Source organism: Mesocricetus auratus, unplaced genomic scaffold (assembly GCF_017639785.1).
Source record: "Mesocricetus auratus isolate SY011 unplaced genomic scaffold, BCM_Maur_2.0 Super-Scaffold_100003, whole genome shotgun sequence".
Classification (NCBI taxonomy): Eukaryota; Metazoa; Chordata; class Mammalia; order Rodentia; family Cricetidae; genus Mesocricetus; species Mesocricetus auratus.
Window position 1 is genome coordinate 81458331 of NW_024429188.1, and position 23037 is coordinate 81481367.

Genomic DNA, 23037 nt, shown 5'->3' on the forward strand with positions numbered 1-23037 from the left:
ATATAGAGATGTTGACTACTACTATACCCCTGGAACATTCTGAAGGGATCAGCATCCTCTATAGTGAGGCTCTTTTGACAATTTGTAAAATGTCTGATTCACAGAAGCCTTCTTGTTCAAAATTTGGGGGTCTCTGAGGTCCCTATTTCACTCATTCAAAATGCCACCAGACCTATGGTTTCTTTTTCCTTTCCACACCATTGTAGCTAGGAGACACAAATTTAGTATCCAAGAGTATTCCAGACCACAGTGTGAGGGTAAGGGGTATGGAAAATCTAGGTAAGTTCAAAGTTTATGACAAAAGAATTCTTGGTGGAATGGAACCAGGTATATGTTGGGAAACTTTAAATTTATGCTGAAAATGTGGTTGTTCAAGATTGATTGTCTCATAAGAGGAAAATCCTTTACAAACATGGTCCCATTTTCCTAAAAACATATGGAAATGTTCTGTCTCTACCTACAACTCATTTTTAAATATTTTTCTTTGTGCTTTCAATACATCCCCACTGCAGTTTTCTCTTCCTCCATTCTTCGTAGTCTTCCCTCCTCAAGGCTGTTTAAATTATCACCCTCCTTCTTAGCACTGCCCTCCAAGCCCCACCCCAGCCAGTAGAGTTACTTCCCTGTGTTTGGATATTTGGGCTGAAAGGGCAGCTAAACAATAATTCCTTGGAGGCAGTGTAATAGGAAATGTTAGTTGGGTGAATACAAACCCCTCATAGAGTTGTTATTTTCCATTTACCCAAATATCACCAACCACCATTCCTTGACCTTGCCTGCCATACTCTGTACCAATGGAAGTTTACTTCAATGAACAATAGCAAAGATTTCCTTGCCATCTAGCATCTGGCTGAGACTGGCTAACGGTGAGCACTGGATGAATATCAGGGAGCAGGAAGAGAATGAGACATGTTTTCATACCCTGTCTCCTTCCCCTTGTGTTCCAGTTAGGCAGAAACTGCATTGTGCTATCTAAAGTCATAACTCATATTAGGTCGTCCCTTTCTTTTTTCCAATACAGTTATTTCTGGGTTCCATTAATGCCATTTCTTCTCTTTGCTTCTTCAGTCTTAAAAATGGGGATGTCAGCCCTTCTATTACTAGGAATTTTTTGCTTGTCAATTTTTATTGCTTGTGGGAACCCTTTACCTTACACATACCATAAGTGGTTCTTTCAATACACTTATCTCATCTAAACTCCTTGTGTATTATCTATTTTTGTCCCAGGATACTAGTGTGTACATTCACCTGCACAAATCCCATCCACAGAATTCCACAAACTTCCATAGCCTAAAAAGAGAGGTCACCTAGTTGAGCTGCCCTTTCTAAGAGAATGATCTGTCCTTTACAGACAGTTTCAACATGTTCTCCATAGACTGCACTTTCATGAATTAAGATTTAATTGCAATGTTTATATAATATATATGAGGATTAAACTGGTTACCATTTTGTTTTAGCTATACTGAGTCACATTACTTGGTTAAGTGGATGCTATGAACTCAGGATACACTGATTTCCAGAAAGTTTTGTCAACATGCTTTACCTTAAACATTAAATCAATCTGTGTTCTAGGAGGAATTCATATTTGGCAGGAATTTGAGCATCAGTTGTTTATGATCTATAATCTACATCTTGATAGCACCCAAATACCAGGGTGATCATTCTGAACTTTTACATGGCCTCACTTCCAGAAATTGGTGAAGAATTTACTTTCTAGGCACAGAATTGAGCATCTCTTATCCAAAATGCTTGGAGCCTTAAGTGTCCCAATTTTTTTCCATTTAAGAAGTCATGTATTAAACAAGTTAAATCTAACTAAAAGTGTATTTAAAAGTCTAGGGTTATTGGATCCCTTTTTGAAATTTCTACTTTAAGAATAAAAACAAATGTTTGAGTTTTAATATACTTCAGTGAGGGCCAAATTACCTATGTCCAAGATAATAAGCAACAAATAAATATGCCTATTTAAGGTGTCATATATTGTTTTGTATAGTAATTGTTGTTATTTTGCTTTTTGAGACAAAGTCTCATGTGTCTCAGGCTAGTCTTGAACTCACTATGCAGTCTAGGCTGGCTTTGAATTTTCAGAGTTATTTGGTTTGGAATGTTGGCATAGATTATATAAGTCACTCATTCTTGATTATTATCCCCAAAAAACATAAAAGGGGAAATACTCTGGAACTTATTTTTGAGGACAAAAATGATAAATTAGTAGAAAGACTCAATCTATATCTTTTGTTGTATTCATCCCTCCTTTCTATCCTTTGCTCTCAGTTTAGTTTATTCATTTTGCACCTAGATTACGTAGATATCTGTAGCCTCTCCCTATCCTCTTTAATTTTTTGCTCCAGATCTTTGGAAGAATGCAAATGCACTCGTGTCACTTACTTTTCATTGCCATCCTTTAGGTTAAATTTCGAAGTCGTTACTTTGGGTTGCACATATCTGACTAGTCTTCACTGAGAGTGCCATCTTTATTAATTGGTTTTTAAGTTTGGTTTTCATCCTCACACTGTCTCTGTTTTGCACTTTTACATTTTTGGCTTTCAAACCCATCTTTGTCATCACTTTGAAAAAACTTCCCGCCTTATCCTGTTCCTCTGAGAAGGCAGGCAGGTTTTTGTCTGTCTGATCTGTCTGTCTCTCTCTCTCTCTCTCTCTCTCTCTCTCTCTCTCTCTCTCTCTCTCTCTCTCTCTCTCTCTCTCTCTCTCTCTGTCTCTGTCTGTCTCTCTGTCTCTCTCTCTGTCTCTCTGTCTCTCTGTCTCTCTCTGTCTCTCTGTCTCTCTGTCTCTCTCTCTCTCTCCCCTCTGTGTGTGTGTGTGTGTGTCTCCCTTCTCTCCCCTTCTCCAAATAAACTTCCATGTTAAAAAGGCAAAAAAAGCTTCCCTATAATCCTTAAGCCATTAAGCCACCAGCTTACTTTTGTGGCTTCTCTGTGATCTTTTAGCTCCTCCTCCCCATCTTAAATTTCCTATCACAACACATTGACAATTATTTATTGACATACTTGTTGATAACTCATCAGTATTCATTCTAGGCTGAGAAACTGTTTTCATCATTTAAGCCTAGTGCTTGTACAGAATGTCAAATATTTAAGAGATGCTTCCTAAATGAATGACTAAATGAGTTAATTATGAGTGACTATGAATTGAGTGTATGTTTGAATTTAGTTGCATACATGAAGCAAGTATAAGAACTCTGACTCTCTATGAGATGGTCTACAATTAATCAGGCCAGGTTTGTTAGGTTTTGCCCTATAGATGGACTAAATCCACGGTGGAATATTTAGGAATAGAAACATATGAGCTGGTCTTTTGAATTACAGTCCCTCCCTAGTTCCTAAAGCCAGAATTAGGGAATAACTGGCCTTAATTAGCTGAAGGAAGGGGTGAGAGTAACTTCCCCCTGGGAGACACCAAATTCTACACCATCCATCAGCCTTGATCACAGATGGGATGCAAGCCAGGCCTAAAAATACTTCAGCTCTAGGTGACATCATGGATGTATTGTTTTATATCTATCTCACCCCAGATGGCAGTGAGATGATTTGAAGAGCAGTCATAAAGCAGGCAGGGAAACTTATATCACACTACAGATGATTACTGGGACAAATATCATTGCAGACTTCCTAGTCACATAATAAACTCGGGTAAAATTTTCAAGGAGAGCACAGCAAAAACATCCTTGCTATCATTGCTATGACTTCATATTTATTGAACACCTCACAAATGTTAGACTTTACTCAAAGCACTCAATGAACAACATTTCTGTATCTAGAAAGGATTGAGGAACTCTTGCCATTATATTTTGATGTCAATTGCCCAGGAAGATTAGAAAATTAACTCCTATGACTATTCTAAAGCATAATGTAAAAGGTGCCCCAGGCAATAGCATACAAGCAAACATGATTAGTGTTTTCCCCCCTGGAAGTTACCCTTCCACTGAGCTTTCTCATACATGAGGAGAGAGGAAAATGGGACAAAGTGTAGGCCGGAGAACGTTTTGCATAGTGGGTAACAATAAATATTAGAGAGAGAGCCATGCAAATGAACGAATGGGAACCAGGTTGGTCCATCTCCGAGTGCCTCTGAACACAACTGTTCTTGAATGACATCTAAGGTTTAAAGTAAGAGGGGAGTAAGGTTTATAGTACTAAGGAATTTCTTGCTTCTACAGTTAATTTTTAAGTAAGAATCATATTTTGCATAAAGGGTCTCAATTGGACTTGGGTGGTCAGTGGAAACTCTTGACAAGTGACTGAGAGAATCATTGTGCTAGATGAACTGTATAAATAGGCATGGACTTAGGGTTTTTACAGAAACGTGAAAATAAATGCCAAGTGATTATAAAGCATGCAAGCACTAGGCTACACAACTATTAGGTGGCTGCCTTGGCTTAGTACCTCTTTTCAGGACTCGCTTTCCCCGTTCCCACCCTCTTCTGTAAATCCTATTTCAAGGCTTAAGGCTTGAGGCAGTGATCAAGCTCCATGGCGTAAGAATTGGTATTTCTCATGATGCTCTCCACCAACATGACTGGCTTGGGATTTCTTCCAGCAAAGCAAGAGAGCCAGGTACAGATCAACATGGCTGCAGCAGCTCCACCCCCAGCACAGTAATAGGCCCAGCCAAGTCTACAAGTTCCTGTGGAAACAGGGATAGAGGCATAAAGGTTAATTTGTCTTCTCATATGTCTTTTTTGTTAATAAACAATAAACATAACCTCCCCAAAGTATATTTTAATTAAAATATCATTACATAATTTCCCTCCATTACCTTTCCTTTATTGCAAGCTCTACTTGCCCCCTTCTTCCTGGCCCTCATTTCTACTGGTGTGTGTGTGTGTGTGTGTGTGTGTGTGTGTGTGTGTGTGTGTGTGTGTGTGTGATTTCAGTGATAACCACTTGGAATTGGATAACCAACTTGGGGTTGCTCCATGGAGGAAGACTATTCCTCCCCTACTCTCAACATCCCTTAGTTCCCTGTAGTTCTTTGTCTAAGTGAGGCCCCGTGAACTATTCCCCTTATAAAAATATGTTCTTGACACATCTTCTTTGGGATATGATGGTCAAAGTAAGTACAGAAAATAGTGATGGAAGCTTTCTGTTTCCTCCTTTCCCTCATGGTTGTTTCATGGTCTATGATTTAACAACATTGTATAAAACTGTGTTTCCTATTAGAGTAGGAACCTGGGAGTGACTGGTGCAGGAGGTAACATTACTGCAATACTAACTGCAATGATGACAGGAGAAAGCTAATAGAATATCAAACATTATACTAAGTTCTTTACACATACACCTCATTGATCATCACAGCAACCTCATGACCCAGATACTCTTGTTATCATACAAATGATGTGGCAGACACGGCACATGCTGTGAACACTTACACTGCTAGAAAGTGGTAGTTGGACTATGGCCCATGCTTAATGATGTTTGACAAGCACTACATTTTTAAACAAAGAGACATATTACCATACATGTGCTTCTCTAAAAGATCCTTGTCCTGAATCACCAGGAGATGAGACAGACAAAATCAAGTCCCTTCTGTCTTACCATAGGTCTCTATTTTAACCTAACCTTTTACTACTTATTAGAAAGCACACATTGTAATCAAAGTTAAGCTTAAAATGGAGTAATTTCCATTTGAAAGGTAAGAAGAAAATGTCACATGCTTAAACACATCTACCTCACCTCCTGCCATTTTATAAAAGTAGGTCACCTTGTTTGAAAGATCTATGCTTTTTGTAAAAGTCTTTCAGGAAATATTAATGCTCAGAGAAAGAACTATTATTTAAAGAGTTATTAGAATGACTAACTGCTAAAATGAAGTGCTCGACCAAGTAGGACTCTAGAAATTGTGGTAGGTGCCTAATTATACAAATTTGTGATGAGGTCCTAAGGAGAGAAATAGGCAGTGATACTTATCCCTACAGTTTTGCAGAAAGCTAGTGTGACTACATCAAGTCAGAGATGCCAATACTGATGTTTATAACAATTTGTATTTTCAAGCCTATATTTCAATGAATACCAATTATTTTTGTTAATATGGTACCCAGTACATCTTATATTTCACATAGAAATTGTTGGCGTGCCATGGAAAGAGTCTCAGATGGGTTCAAGTTATGGCACTTTGCATTTCCATTCATGCCTTATACTTCATACCAAATTTCCCACCTCAATTGTTCTTACACTACCAAGTAATTGCTTGTACTGGCTTGTTTTACAACAACTTGACACAGCTAGAGTCATCAAAGAGAAAGGAGCCTCAGCTGAGGAAATGTCTCCATGAGATCCAGCTATAAGGCATTTCTCAATTAGTGATCAATGTGGATGAGCCCAGCCCACTGTGGGTGGTGCCACCACTGGGCTGGTGGTCCTGGGTCCTATTAGAAAGCAGGCTGAGCAAGCCAAGGAAAGCAAACTAGTAACCAGCACCCCTCCATGACCTCTGTATCAGCTCCTGCCTGAAGGTTCCTGCCCTGTTTGAGTTGTATCCTGACTCCCTACTATGATGAGCTTATATACGGAAATATTAGTCAAATAAACCCTTTTAAACCCCAACTTGCTTTTTGGTTATTGTGTTTCATCGCAGCAATAGAAACCCTAACTAAGACATTGTGCATGCCATCTCTTCTGTGAAAAATATCACCTTTTGTCGCATTGTTCACTGATTCATATCCTACACAGAACATTTTTCAGGAGTTGCCACCTACTGGAAGCCTTCCTTGATTCATTGAAGGTTCAAGTTTTCCCATCCAATAAAGATCTATGACTTTATCTGAGTATCTTATATATAGTTACTTCTGTTGAAAAAAAGATTGGAAGGAAACCTGTTCCTGATGATTGTAGTGTTTTTACCACAGTGACTCTAATTTCACTATGTCAGATCTACTCTAACAGTATTTTGGAGCTTGGTACACTTTCACTTTCGCACATCAACACAAAACAATGGCATCTAAATTTTCAACTGCCACTGAAAACCCAAAGTAATATTCTTTTAATTTCTTGAATGTCCCATGGACCTTTTACTATAAAGCCTATGCACATTGTGTTCCCTCAGCCTAAAACATTTCCTTCATGTGAATCTGTATGTATACATATACTTCCTATCACATCCTTTGTTTTTTCAGTGTTAGGTAATTCATAAGATCTCATTAATTACTTCTTACAAGCTTTTCTGACCTACTTACGACAAAGTTCTTCACCACCTTTCCTTTATATTGTTCTTGAATAGCCATTCCCTTATCTCCTATCCTGACATATGCCAAATGTCAGCCATTCAAGGAGTAGTACTTTGCCAATAGACCAAGGAAATCATGGAACTTTTCCTAAACTCCTGTGGACCAAGCCAAAATAGTAATGAAAGTAAGATTACCAATGATATCAGAGGGGTGAGAGAGGACTTGTAAACACTTTTTAAATTGCTATTTTAAATTAACTATTTTTAATGACATGGCCCCCATATGCTCATATATTTAAATGTTTGGTTTATAGTTTTAGTGGAACTTTTTGGGAAGGATTAGGAAATTCGACCTTGTTAGAGGGTGAGTGTCACTGGAGGTTCAGCTTTGAAGTTTCTAAAGCCAATGCCATTCTCAGTTAACTCCCATGCCTCATACCTGAAGTAAGATCTCATCTACTGCTCCAGAACCATGCCTGGATGATTATGCCCATGCTTCCACTGGAATGGTCATGGACTCTGTACAGATTTATGAGCTCCCACATTAACTGCTTTCTTTTATAAGTTGCATAATAACTAAGAGATTAGCACACGAAATAATTGGCTTTATTATCATGTTTTCATACATATGTATCATTATACTTTGTTCTAATTTGTCCACATGTCCCACTACCCTCCTCAAGGCTCCCTGTCTTGATATGGTACAGTTTCGATACAGCTGCCTCCTTAGAGAAAAGAATGCATCTATCTCAAAATGGCTTCAACATGAAAAAAACAGAGTGAACTGTGGGTAGAGTACATGGCAGCCTATTTTGAGGTCATCTGCCAATATTGATATATTATTTCTTACCTTATTTTTCCATAGATGTGAGGGGGAAGGCTTCTGCAATTCATTCACACATTCTAAATAAACACTTCGTAAATTACAATGAAAACTGGAGTTGGCCAACCCTTCTTCAGCTATCATTATATTATATATCTTGTTGTAACCATTTTACAGATTGGAATATAAGGATTAAAAATAAATGTAGGGCTTAGGAACTGTCTTAAATGCAGGGAAACAGAGGCAGGAATCCAGAACACATCTCTTAATCCCCAGTCTCATCTTATGCACCCTTATGGTGCCTTACTCTTAATCTCCCATAAGGTTACCTCTTATGGCTTGATTAGATATAAAGAGGAGACCCAGGAATCAGTTTACAAAATACTCGAAGTGAACCTTTCTTCTAGCTTCTCAAATTAAAATAAGCTAACATTGCAGAATAGGCAGGAACCATCACTGAGATGGAGCCATCCCTGAAATGAACCCATTGCTAAGCAACTTCACACCCCTTAGCATCTCCTTATCTTGCATAGAAGGGCATCACACTTCTGTTTCTTCACTCTTCTGTCAGGTGATCCCCTCATTAGAGCAGCAGGAATATTTTTATTAGGTACATGTACTCTGGAACCATAAAAAGATTTGTTTCTTTGAACGAGAATAATATATCCATGACATGGCCTTACTCTAAAGCCCTAATCAGTAATCAAATGGACAGTGTGAATAGTTCTACAGGATAAAGATATGTCAAGAAACGTCCTCAGTAAGCCTTTCAGAAGAACCAGTTACCACTGAGTAGTAAACCAATGCCAAGGTGCTCCTATAACAATCCCAAGTGCATTTTGAATTTCCTCTCACAAACAGTCTTCTTAAGTCACTGAATAGTATCTAAGTCCCAGTCTTGTGCTGGGCATATAGATCAGGCTTGCCTCAAAATTGCAGTACTTCTCCATCCATCACCCAAGTACTGAATCATAGGCATATACCAGCAGTCTTAGATAGTATCCAATATTTTGAATTCTGCAATTTTACTTGATTCTCACAGCTATCGTACTTAGGTCTGTTCAAGTGAGTTTCCGGAAAGCAATGACTTGGCCACTTTAAAAGTCTCAGAGGCAAGGTGTCAAGGACAGGCCTGATTTAAAGTTCCATATATGCCTTCCAGTTATACCAGGAGGAAAAAGTTAGTAGATACAAATTAATATGATCTTAATTTTGTAGGAAAGAGCAATCATGTCATTTTTCTTCTCAGCTCCAGTCCCCCCACCCCGGCCCCTTGTGGTGAGTGTGGAGGCCAGAAGTCAACATAGCCATCTTCCTTAATCACTTGCCATTGAACCTGGAGTTTGTCAGTTTGGAATGATTTAGAGATCCTTCTGTTTCTGTCTCCTCCATATAGTGGAAATCAAGCACTTTAGGCAGAGAGAACAAAATTTCATGAGTGAGGAAGAATGCAATATGTTTAGAAGTAGTTTACCTTTCAGACATAGGGTAAAATTGACAATGGTATGATACTATGGATTGAATCTGAATATCCTTCACAGGCTTCGGTGTGCAAGGATCCTGAATTATGGTGTTATTTTAAAGAATTTGGAGACTTTAGGAGGTGAGATCTGGCTGGCAAAATTATCATTAATGGTGGGATTTTGAAGGCTAGCACACCTAGTTTATGCCTGTTCTGCCTGATTTCTAGGTCTTGACAAGTGAACAGCTGTCATAAGCATGGCAACTCTACTTTTCCAATATGATGGACTGAATCTGTGAGACAAAGTAAACATTTGTTCCCTGAACTTGTTTTCGTAATATATCTTGGTTAGAGCAAGAAAAACGTAACTAATAAGATGAGCCAAATCCACAGTAGGGGAGAGGAAAGCTCTGACCTTTCTCACAAGCACTGTGGAACAATGGAATATTTTGTGTTGTTGTTGGTGGTGAGTTTTTTTAACCAAGGGATGATTTTATAGAGCAAGATTTCTCAAATGCATTTTATATTTATATTTAAGGGTGAAAAATTCTTTGTTTAGAGCAAGGATGTTCAAAGAAAAAATGTTCTAATCACTCTACCTCTCTGGCTTTTACCTATTAGTTGTACACAATAACTTTTTATTTTCCCTACTTTACTTTAATATATACATATTTATCTGTATTTGTATATATGTAAATGTATATACATAAATATATTTACATGTACATGTAAATATAGACTTGCATATACACATACATATATATCTGCAAATATAAGTGGGGGAGAAGAGTGTTGCTTCCCATTGTAACCCATTATGTTTGGGAACCTTAAAACTGTATGGAAAAAACTGAAAGAATGTGGCAACTTCAGAAAATAACCATTAACCTCCAGTCTAACGCACTGTACACACACATTAACAATACACAAATCCATTCCCTATGACAAAAAAATGGTCTAGCCAAAATATCAGTTGAGACTGAAGAACACTCATCTATGTTCACTATTTAAATTTTTTTCCAAATGCATCTTGAAGCTGAGGGATTAGAGCAACAAGATGGGATGTTCTCGGTTCTGAATAGCTATGCTTGGTTCTGTTCTGACTTAAGAATTAGCTGCACAGGAATGAAAGCTGGGAAACACCAGATAAATACATTTATAAAGGTATTAAGGGAAAAATGCCAATTTCCTTGGAGCTAGGAGACTTTAGACTTAGAAGAACATCTTTTAAATCCACTGGGTCTAAACTCTACATTAAGATGGGGGAAAGTAATTAAGTAGCTCCCTAAAGATGGGACACTGGAACTGGATTAGTTCTTAAAATCCCTTGAGAAACAATGACGCTTACTGTTCCTTGCCCTTGAATCGAATGTGCTGCCTCAGAACCTCTGTTCTAAACTTGTTCCAGGGCCCATGTCCTCAGAAAATAACTCTAGTGAGTCGGCATCACACCTAGAGTTTTTCTGCACATCCGTACATGGGTGTCTGTGAAGAGGAAGCTTGGGTGGCAGCATAGGGGAAAAGAATAGGCTCTTAACTGCAAATTAGCTTTATGCAAAATTTCTGGATGAGTACTAAGATACGTCTGTTCCTTTTTGTGTGCTCCTGCATCAGCTCTAACACCCTTTCTGACTCATTTTATTCCAGTGTTGAGTTTGCTGTGACAGAATCCCTCATCTAAGTTATTAAATCATCACTCAGCAGTGGGCCTGACATTTAAATCAAGACATGTTGCTTTTATTCCAAGTTGCAAATCAATTTGGATTGGAGTTTGAGACTATTTCCTTTGATTCAGCATTGAGTTATCACTGTCTTCTGTGAAAGGGAGGGGGCAGGGAAAGGCAACTGGTCATCTTCTGTAAAGTCCCAGTACGATGCTCTTTAGGAGAATGAGGCCTGACAGAGCCCAAGGAGTTTTGAGTCACTGAGAGATGTTAGTCCCCAAATAATGCTTGTAGTGTGGATTAGCAGTGGGTACTGTAGATTAGCAGTAAGATTGTGTTTTAGCAGTAAGTACTATAGATTAGAAGTGGGTACTGTGAATTAGCAGTGGATAAACAGTCAAATATTCTACCCCTGGGCTATACTTCCCAGTGGATACTCTGGATTAGCAGTTGGTGGTATATATTAGCAGTGGGTACTGTGGATTAGCAGTGGGCACTGTAGATTAGCAATGGGTATGGTTGATTAGGATATAGGTTAGCAGTGGGTATTGAGGATTAGCAGTAAGTACTGCTTATTAGCAGTGGATATTGTAGATTAGTAGTGGGCACTGTGGATTAGCATTAGGTAATGTAGATTAGCAGTGGGCACTGTGGATTAGCAGTGGATATTGTGGATTACTGGTATGGGCATCAGACTTTGGAATCAGAACAGGACAGAATCTGAAAGTCTGCTCTTTCAATGGGGCATATTCAGAATGACAGTTTAGAAGTAAAAAAAAAAATCACAAGAACTTGCTCAAAGAAAGATGCCCTTAGAAGGAGAAGAGAAGAGTGATGATGGCAACAGACATAAACATCAATCAAGGTAAGTATGTCTTTTGAGTTTTCTGTGTCTTTGAACGTCTGGATGAATGGTTACAGAAGCAGTACTATTGCAAGCACATAACAACAACTAATATCTTACAAGCTGACTAGGGCTATGAGATATATGAAACTTTCAGACAGACAAATGTTTGACTTTGTGTAAGTGTTACTAAGAGTCAAGCTCTGCACATTGATTCTAAGAATGACTACTATAGGAAAAACCATGATTGTGACCACACATCAATGGTAAAGTGTCCTGGGTATCAGTGTGGTACCAGTGAAACTGGCAGGAAGGATAAGATTGTAATGAAGATTGGAGCTCCAGAATAGGACATAAAAAAGGAATAAAACTGTATGAAGAATGAGAATAAATCAGGATTGTAAAGAGCAATGTGTGTTTCTGTACAAAAGAAATTCAGCTTGGTGTGGTGGTACATACCTTTAATCTCCACAGTGAGGCAGCATAGGCAGATAGCTCTGAGTTTGAAACCAGCCTGGTCTGCATAGTGAGTTCCAGGCCAGTCAAAGTTACATAGTGAGACCTTGTCCCAAAAATCAAAACAAAAGAAAACAAAACAAAAAAAGATGAAATCCAAATTGTAAGGATTCTTGCCATCAGTAGAATGTGTAAGTGTTTCAGGGAGAATGCAGAGAACAAAACTGACATCTTTTCCCCATTTGATATGCTCAAAAGACTGGAAAATGGAAGAGATTTTTTTTTGCTTGAGAAGAGCAAAAATGTGGGAGGAGGTATACAATAGAAATTTACATATCTTCTTCACTCTTATCTCCAGTCTAAAGGGTGGAGACAGGTAAACCGAGAATTTTGTTTGTCAACCAACTCAAATAGCTTCAACAGTGTTCCCCAGGTAAAAATGGCTGTTGATATTGATCACAAGTGAAAGACTCTCCCTACAAAAAGACACCCAGACATCCCATAGAACTCATGACATTATTTTTCCAAAGCAAATTCAGCTCAGGATAGCTAACCGCTCTTCCTATCACTGTGGCTCACCAAAATTTATGACACTCAGTCACAACCTCTTTTCCAAGCTGCTGTTTGATGTGTAAGGTAGAAATGAGAAAGACAAAGGTTTGTCATTTTCTAATTTGGTATACTTTTGCCACACAGGCCTATCTCTTATGGCAGTAGAAACAGTGGGGTTTTGGAAGAAGCCGGTGCTCTCCTTTGTCCCATGATGACTTTAGATTTCAGACTTTCAGGGTTTCTATAGGAAGCAACACGAGGAGATTTTTCCAATGGCACAAACGCTAAATGAGCAAAGAACTTTACCCACTAGGTTTGAGCAAACACAGATAAACACCTTCAAAGAGAATGCAGTCAATGAATTCAAGAACAATAACCAAACATCTTACCTCTCCCACCACTGCCCCAAGTAAAAAGACAGCCAAGACTACAAAAATGTATCTTTACTCACACTCCAAGTAGGGTATGCATGTCACCAGCAGCCCAGGTTGGAGGCCCAGAACCCAGTGAATATTCCAGAAGTCTGCCAAACTCCCTTGGCAGAGGAAAAAAAAACAGAAAATCTCCCTTGTTTAGGTAAGCACATTATTGCTGATAGCACTAACTTTAACCCAATAAGATCTGCTAAGGATTAAGATATTGTGGACTCATAAACCCAATGCTGTGACAGAAAAAAAGACCTGTGGCACTTTCAAAGAAGTCAAATTCTCATGATGAAAGAAATGCTCATTCGTCTGATTTTCCTCTCCCAGACACACATTTCAGCCAAGCAAATTGATTCCTATTGAAATCTCCCTTGTAAACCTGCATTTCCTTTCATCTGATTTCTTATATAGTTATCAGTTTTTGTGGTCTCTGCTCATCTTTTTTTTTCCACTGAGGAGAAGCATGCCTCAGACCAATTTAAACTGTGCTTCTCTGTCTTTCTTCAGACTAAACCCCAACCCCTTAAAAACTGCCCATATCATCACGTTGCCCTTTATACAGCTCATTAATTCTAACTAAGGCAGCTTCTTAGAAGAGGTTTGAACATCCTCCCTAAGGAGAGAAGTCAAAAACCAGCTAAGCAAATATTTGACTGCTTTCATTCAGTGTGAGCTCTCTAGGACACTTGGCTTCCAAGCCATCGGTCCCTCTTCTCTCTTATCTGCTCAATAGCCCTCTGCTTGCATCCACTTGAACCTTCTCAGCACCTGCCAGTCACTGAAACAGAAGTCATTAATATCTGTCAAATACTTCCACATGCCAGGCACTGTGGTAAGCTCTTTAAACAGGTTCTTACATAGGTAAGATCAAAACCAGTGAGTAGCAAGAGGAAATGTTCTCCTAATGTGGCAAGTGCTGTGATGCAGAGTCATGCAAGAAAGCAGACAGGGAGTGGATCCAATTTAAAGGGAACACGGAGATTTGGAAGAAAATGAAGAAGTTGGCAGGGCGAGAAAGGGAAAAGAGACATTCTTACGAAACAAAATGACAGCTGCAAAATTGCTCTACTGGGAAGGAACTGGTGTTTTCAGGTTAGCTGGGCAATAGAAGAAGATAGTGTGAATGGAAGTCATTGCCACGGCCCATGCAGGCCTTGCTATGAAGTCAGGACTCCATCCTCAAAGTGCTGTGGAGGGTATAATTGGTAAAGAAGGGTGGCATTAGACGAGCATTTCATAAATACCACTTGAACCAAAGAGTAAAGAAATCAAGGGACTTGTATGTAGAATCTTTAGGAATCTAAACACATAGGAGAAAAAGAGGAAGAGGAATAAAGAGATAGAAAGGGGTGGAAAAGAGATGGCTCCAGTAAGCCAACTGAGAAGGAAAACAAGATTCTAGAGTTCTCTTTGTGTGCCTCAGCATTGTCATATTTTCTGCTGTTGATGTCATGCATTTGGATTAACATCATCATCAGTATTTGTTATATGCCTGTAAAGTTTTTCTCCCCAAACAAAACTACAAGCTCTTTGGACTCCAAATTTTAAAGCAATTTATTTAATATCTTATATTTAGTGAATGTGCACAATATAATGAAGTATTATCTCTATTCTTGATATATCATTAAATACCAAGAATGCTAAAGGACCAGGCCCAGAAATCAGGAATGAGGGAATCCTCATTCAAGCAATTTACTGGGTCCTATACTGGCAATGCCAGCTTTAAGCATTAACCATTTCTATCCAGACTTCATCACCTAACAGGTATAGGTCAATAAGCTTCAAACCCCCCAGCAATAACAAATTCCTCGAGTTGTACCATCCAATATGAGTTATAGTACTTCCCAGTTTACAACTTATCTTTTCCACCAAGTTTCCCAGTTAATCCTGTTATCTAGGCTTTTTTAATTCACTAATTCACAGCTATATGCAGGAATATTATTCTATAAGAAGGAATTAACCGAGAGATGAAGTGACTCTCAAAGTTCCCCATTTATTCAGGAGGTATAGTGACTTGGATTATGCAGGTTTGGACCTGGCATGTCAGTGTGGTCCAGGGAGGACAGCCTGGCATAACAGGAACTGCATTCGAAAGCATGTCCTGCCCCCTCCAAACTGAATCCTCAGGTACAAGTCATTTAGCCTTTTTGAGCTTCTCTTCCTTATGAGTAAAACAGAAGTAAAACTACTTACTTTACAGCACAGCTGAGGGGCCTCAAATATGATGGCACATGAAAGAAAAACAAACGAATACAACATCTAGTGCAGAGCCTAGCATGAGTACTTTGAAGCTCCCCTCTTTCTAAGTCACAGTCCCTACAAATACTTGAGAGAACCTCAAGATGGAGACTTCTAGGCTTCTATACAGATCCTTGTACCCATATCTTTAGGAAAGAATACAGTGGCATCCACTGGGGCTTGAAGTGAGATATATCATTAGTCCATTAGAGAAAATGTGGAAAAGGATCCACAATTTATTTAGAATTTATCCTGTTCTTGGTACTATTGTAGGGCCTTTCATTTGAGAGAGCCATTTTTATCTTTGTCACCATTTCCTATAATTCACTTAGATGGGGTTTAGTGACAACTGTTCACAGGAAATCATATGACATAGCCCTACCATATTCTTTTCCCCCTGTAACTGTAACCTCCTCAGGGAACTGCTTCTAGGGTTGTGGTAGGGCTTGCTTTTCTCCTTGGCAACCTGCTTCACTTTATAATCAAACCTCTGGATTAGTCTGACCTATACCAACAAAAATGACAGTAATACCCATTGCCACTCTCATTTTCAGGGTGTGGGCCCTAGGCTGAACATATTTTGTACATCATCTCACTCCATTCTCACTGTCAGAGCCCTGTGATTCGAATGTTGCAGTGATAACATCGGCTCTTAAAAATAGCTGATCCGAACAGGGGAGAGCTCTTGGACCCCAGACCGACAGCTGGGAGGCCAGCATGGGACTGATCCAGACCCCCTGAGTGTGAGAGTCAGTGAGGAGGCCTGGGCAACCTATGGGGTCCTGAGAAGTGGATCAGTGTTTATCCCTGGGATACAAACAGATATCGTGTGTCCATAACACAAAGAGGGATGCTCTCTCAGCCTGGACTCTTAGGGGAGTGCCTGGACCCTACCCTGAGTGAAATGACAGACTCTAGATATCCCCTTATGTGGAAGGAAATGGCATTAGGGTGGGAGGATGGGGGAGATGGGGGTGCGGAAGGAGGGGAGGGAGAGGGAACTGGGATTGACATGTAAAACAAGCTATTTAAAGTTAAAATAATAAGAATATTAAAAAATAGAATCTGAAATTTTGCTTTTAAACAAAAGCTGCAGATAAAGCATCAATCTACAGTAGAAGGGAAAAGACTAACACACAATAAAGGTGAAAGAGGAAGCAGAAATTGGCATTGAAGCTTACAGAAGCAACTCCAGAGTAGGAAATGGAAGCAAAGAAATTCTGATTCACATTCTCTAAAGTGAAGACCAGAAGTGCGTGCTGAATTTGCCTTGCTTTACTGCCATCCTGTGGTTGTGTGATGTATAGACAACCAGCTCATAGACCTCTGTTTCTGTTACTGAGCCTAGGAGGCCCTCAGCAAGTCAACAGGAAATAAGACCAAGCAGAGGATCTGCCCTTCAGGCCTTTGTAAGAGCCTTCTCTTCCTCGGGAGTTTCAGAACTGGCTGAACACCCTTTCTCACGCAGACTATTTCAGGAAGGGGAAAGCTGTTTATAAGCACCATTGTTACTTTTCCTAGTCACAATGAAAATAGCCTCATGTTCCCTGGGATGCGTAGAAAGTTGTTACTTTAAACATCTCATTATTTTGAATCTAGAAGATGGTCATTGAGAGGATCTAACAGATAAGCTTTCTAATTTTCACCGCTCCCTCACAAGGATATTGTTTTAAAACGTCTCTGCACATACCTTCAATGCATAACCAGAACCATTTCTGAAGGTAATTGACATCTCGCATTGCCTATAGAGAAATAGAGTTAACAAGTGAAATGGGTCATCTATGGTCCAGACAGTAAGGCAGGGATACAACCATTGCACCATGTAAACGTTTGTTAGGTACCAGAGATGTGCAGTCGAATGAAGTTTTTCCCTGACCCATTCATTCCTTCCTGCCTCTTCCAGCTTAGGCCAGTTTCTTCTCTGGATGGAGACACATCTCTGTGGTCCTTAGTGCAGACAACAGTGTGATTTTCAGCAATGTCTGAGCCCCAAATTTTCAGGAACTGTCGGCATTCCAGCTAATGCTACCCCAAAGGATAGTGGCTCTGGGCAATGCCCTTGACTGAAACCATTTCTCTTACAGACTGCTACTAGCAGTGTCCTTGAAGTATTCATGTTTATAAGATGATTATCCTAAGTGCATTTGCTTTTTTGCTGTATGTTTTGATGTACACAACATGATACTTTGATATATATGCAATAAAATAATTACTTGTCAAACAAATTAGCATACTCATCCCCTGCTATAGTTATATGTATGCTAAAACCACTTGAAAATCTACTTTTCTCTGGGAGAACAAAAAGACAATTATGAAATTAATTATGATTAATGGAATTCAAATCACAACAGGGAGCTGAATATATATATAGGGCCTCCGATTTTCTGAAAGGTGGAGAGACATTCAGACCCACAGCCAGGCTTTATTACTGGAGCTGGTAACAGGGCTATCCACCCATCTAGTTCAGTGCTCTCTACATATAAACAGGGAAATCAGGTCTCAGACTGGGAAAGTGATGTGCCCAAGCAAGCTGAGGAAAATTGCAAACAGAGTAAGCATGTACACCCGAGAGGCTCCTTTCTCCCACACTCTACTGCCCCTCTGTGGACATGAGCATGGTTGCTAAGCTGCGCTGATTGTACTCTGGTGAGCACAAGACCACAGACTGTCCACACCAAAGGAAACTGACAGTAAGGGAAGGTACCCGGAAATGCCTGGAAACTAAACCTACAATGCTCAAACCCCAAGTCTCCATAAAAAGCTTTGAACTGGCAAGAATAGACGGAAATGTGGAGAGAGAAAAGGAAATGAACGCCAAAGAAAGGAAATGCAAGGAGCACACACATGGCCTTTGGTTCGCCTCTATGGCAAGCCTTTGTCAAGTTGGATGGGTCCTTCCGTGCTTCCCTCCTTCCCAAAAGTCAAGTCTGGAATTCGCTGCAAAGGGACGCTCTGACAACTGGGCTGAGTATCTACTAATAAGATACATTAATCTATCATTGTTCTTTGCATGTAATTATTACTACCCTCGATCACCTCGATAATCCTACAAGGATAAATACTGTTACCAAACTCTATTAAGTGAGATACTGAGAGGTTAAGGAGTGTGCCCAGATTCGCACAACTAAGTGGTAGGGCTCATATCTGAACACAAGCCTTGCACTATTAACTTGTGCATCTATTCTTCATGCTATATAAGTCACAGATTCTAAACCTGTTAGTAATCATCCTATAGGGTCATGTAACAAAATATGGGAGGGTAATGAAAACCTTTGCAAAAGCAAACAGTTTCTGAATGCAAAATGAGTAAAATTAACTCAAAATCCAACATGCAATGAATCCAAGGTGTTTCTGGTACCACTTTGCCCAAACTGCATTGTGCAACTTCACTGCAGTTGTGGTTCTGAATTTACAACCTGGTACATTTAGCACTGTGCATGCCCTCACATCACACCATGTGATGGCAATAAGCACAGCCTGAAACATGGGTTTGGGTTCAGTACTGTTGCATGTTATAAACCACAAGAATTTTACTACAGAAACAAAGTTTGCTGATCTTGCAGAAACAGCGGTTAAATTAAGGAAAACAGAATCTTTTAATATTTTCCTACCATCATTCTTTAGCATGAAACCATCAAAGCAGTATATCTGTTGATTGTATTGTGTTAATAAAGTTTGGTTTTAAAAACTGCCACTTCATATATGGGGTCCAAGGCAAATGGGATCCCAGCGTTGAGAGGGGAACTGGACATGAGACCCCATCCCAAATCAAGAAGCTATTTAATCGACAACCACTCACAAAGGAAAAGGCAGTTTTCTCCAATGAAGTCTCACTGGGTATACAAACCACTCTTAAGGCCGGATCACATGCCCAGTGAACAGAAACAATCTCAATGGTATCTTTAGAGATGCTTTTATATGATAATGTTTTGTTTGGACATTTTTTTACCCTACCCATCTTTTGTTTATCTATTATAGTTTCTGATTTTGTCTTTTTATAGATTTTGTGTGTGTACATATGTATCTACACATATATATGTTTCTCTAGCTATTTTTCCTGCTCATTTGCTTTAATTTGGTTTGTTTGTTCTTTTTATTAGCCTGTTTGCTATCTAAAGGAAGTGAAAAAAAGACATGTATGGTTGGGATGGTGAGGAGAAGTTAGGATGAGATAAGGAAGGAAAAACCATGATCAGGATACGCTGTATGAAAAAAGTTTTGAATAAAAATCCAATATAGCAAGACAAACAAAAGTAAAAACTGCTACTTAAGTTGCTGAATTGAGTTTCATGAAAAGTCAGTGAATTTGGATTGGCATTAGAACAGAGCTCACAGCAGCTTTTGAAATGGCCCTGAACCCACTTTTCTATTTTGGGCTACATATTTATGTGGAGTTGTACTCCAAGCGCTGATCATGATAAAACCAAAATACCAATCAAATGAAAAAGATTCAAGCTGCTATAAGTCCTTTAATATTAAATATTCACCCAAAACTTTTTATTTTAAAAACACTCTTATTTGCATATCCATCCCCCCATTCCCTCGACTTCCCACCCTCCCATGCTTCCCACCGATCCCGCAACCCATCCTCCACTCCCCAGGGATAGTGAGGCTTTCCACGGGGGATCATCAAAGTTCATCACATCATTTGGGGGACAGCCAAAATTTTTTTACGTAAAAGAAAGCACATTACTTCATTGATATGCAAATTTGCTTTAGTCTGTAATAAATGGTAAAATCATGTATCAGAACTGTTTTAAAATAAGATATTTATTATTTATTAGTAGTAGAATGACATCTATATACTTTATATATAAATAATTGAGTAGTATGAACATTTCTTCAGGAAATTGATTCATGAGTAGAAATTTTAAGAAGTCCTATAGGTATAGACTATCTTTCTTATAATTGATTCTTTTTCTGAAAACTAAAGCACGATCTATTAGGTTCTTTTGTCATTGCTGTGGTCAAATACTGGAGAAAAATGAAAACAGAGGAAAAAAGACGTCTTTTGACTTATGGTTTAATGAATATGATCCCTCATGTCAGGGAAGGCATGGTAGCAGGCAGCTTGCACACAGCTAGGTAGATCAGGACACAGAATGCTGCTATTCATCTGGCTTGCTCTTTGTTCTTTTTTATTCTGGCTAGGACCCCAGTCTGTGGCACTCACTGTTCTACTACATTCAGAGTGAGTTTTCCTCCCTAAGTTCAACTTCTCTGAAACACCCCCACAGATGGTGTGTCTCCTTGGTGATTCTAAATACAGTCAAGTTGGTAATAAGGGTTAACCACCACACATGGGAATCCTTTCATTTTAAAACTGGCATCGGTGTAATGATAATGATAGTATCATACAGCAAATATTAACAGACTATTCCATACCAAACACTATACAGAGTGTATTTCATAAATGACTTCACATAAACTTCACAAAACCTGTATAATAACAAGCTCACAATTATTAAATTGTTTGTCCTATGCCATATATTTTTGTATTTATTGTGCTAAAAACACATTCACTTAAAAAACTATTTATTTTTTAATGTGTTTGGGTGTTTTGGCTTCATGCGTGTCTGTTTGCCAAATATATGTATGATTGGTACACATGAATGCCAGAAGAGGGCATTGGATCCCCTGAAACTAGAGTCATGGATGGTTTTAAGCCACCATGCAGGTACTATCAGTCAAAGTTGGGTCTGCTGAAGAACAGCCAATGCTCTTAACCTCGGAGCAATTTGTCTAGCCACCCCTCCAAAAAAGTCACACTGCTACCTTTGAGCCATCCATATTTAGTATTCTTCCTCACAGCTTCTGACCTTTTCCCTGCTTCCTATTGCTTTTGATGTCAAGTCAGGACTAGGTGAAAGATAGCTTGGGGTGGGTATAAATACATTATCTTACTCAGCATTAGATTTTTTAGACATTCATCTCTGTGGAATCAATTCCATGAACTCTTTATTTAATGGCAAGAGTCCAGTTAACAGCAACCCACTTTCCTCAGGTTTCATTTAATTGATAAAATAAAGGCAGGGAAAGGCGTTGTACTTGGCAAGGTTGTTGTTTAGAGCCTTTACCTGTCTTTCGTCTTCTTAATGAATGAGTAATTTCCTCAACCCCAAGATACTGGATCATCATTGAGCAGCATGATGGTGTGCAGTCAAGAAGCTAGTTTTAAGTCATTAGTCACTTAAGAAAATGTCATCTGCTTTTTCTCAGGCCTTAATAGCTGTAATGATTGATCTGCAAGGCGGAGTCCACCATATGCTTCAGTGCAAATTCATAGTTAATGTTTGTAGATTTTGTGCCTTAAATATTTAATTATTTGTTTCATTTTTAATGAAGAAAGGGAGAAAGAGAGTTCCTTAAACTGCTTAACCAAAGACATTGATAATAAGAGTCAGCAGAGTGAGCTTGGGGTAGACACTGGAGACCATTGGAATGACAAGCATATTGGTAGAGTAGGAAACATTCCAAGATAAAATCTTAGGAGCAGGAAAGGCAGTGGGCAGGAGTCAAATATAAATGAAAATATTTGATGTTCCCTTTGCATTTGTGTCAAGCTCTTTGTTTTGTATTTGGGTTAGTCTGATTGATTTTTGAGACATTGTCTCCCTCTGTAACACAGGAGTACATGGAATTCAGTCTTCCTGCTCCTTCTGTCTAAGTGCTGAAATTGTATGTACACACCACTATACCTAGCTTGCAAGAGCATGCTTTAGTCTTTGGGGCCTGTTCTTGTACAACCCTTCTCTAAGCATTTATCAGAGCCACCCCTAAATCCACATCATCACTTTCTTTTAAGAAGGACGTCTGAGATAAGGAAGGCATAAGTAGATATTCCAAAAGACCAGAGTAAGTTCCAGACTGTGTATGAAATTAGAATATGTAGAACTTAAACATTTATGTGCCTCTAATTTTATGTAGACTATTGGTACAATTTGGGTGTAAATCTCATCCACAGGTATTTTAAAGTTCCTAATAAATGTCATTCCACAGGAAATCCTTTCCAGAATCCTTTGGTTGTTTATTTTTTGTTTTGATTATACTAAAATATTGACAGGAGAGTGAGTTTGAAAGTAGGGTTGGAATCACATGATATATAACTGGGTTATTTTCATATTTCAGATAACTATTCATAAAAGCAATAAATTATAAAGTGTCTCAATATATATCTTCACCAATATAGAGGGAAAATAGCCATGTTAGCATGTACAGGACAGTGGATTTTAAAATAACTATAGTCTGTGTTCTGACTTTAAGTTCCTGAATAATTTTACCTCTTAATATCCCAGGATTACATAATTTTAACAACAGCATGTTATGATCAGTTATGCATACATGTTCCTTGCATTTTTATTGTCATAAAAGATTACTAAAATGTTGTTGTCATA

At 38.8% G+C, this 23037-nt stretch overlaps 1 protein-coding gene across 4 annotated transcripts in view; it reads right to left on the reverse strand.

The window, feature by feature from the left end:
• Positions 1 to 3689: 3689 nt before the first annotated feature.
• Lhfpl1 (LHFPL tetraspan subfamily member 1) overlaps positions 3690 to 23037 on the reverse strand; it is a 44034-nt gene continuing 24686 nt past the window's right edge. For 3 of the 4 annotated variants that reach the window (XM_040744521.1, XM_040744522.1, XM_013122306.3), the window contains one exon: positions 3690 to 4644. In XM_040744521.1, coding sequence (XP_040600455.1) covers positions 4463 to 4644 — 182 coding nt within the window. In that variant the 3' untranslated portion in view covers positions 3690 to 4462. Of the gene's footprint in view, positions 4645 to 17333; positions 17386 to 23037 lie in introns of all 4 variants that reach the window. The other variant, XM_040744523.1, reaches the window with a different exon arrangement.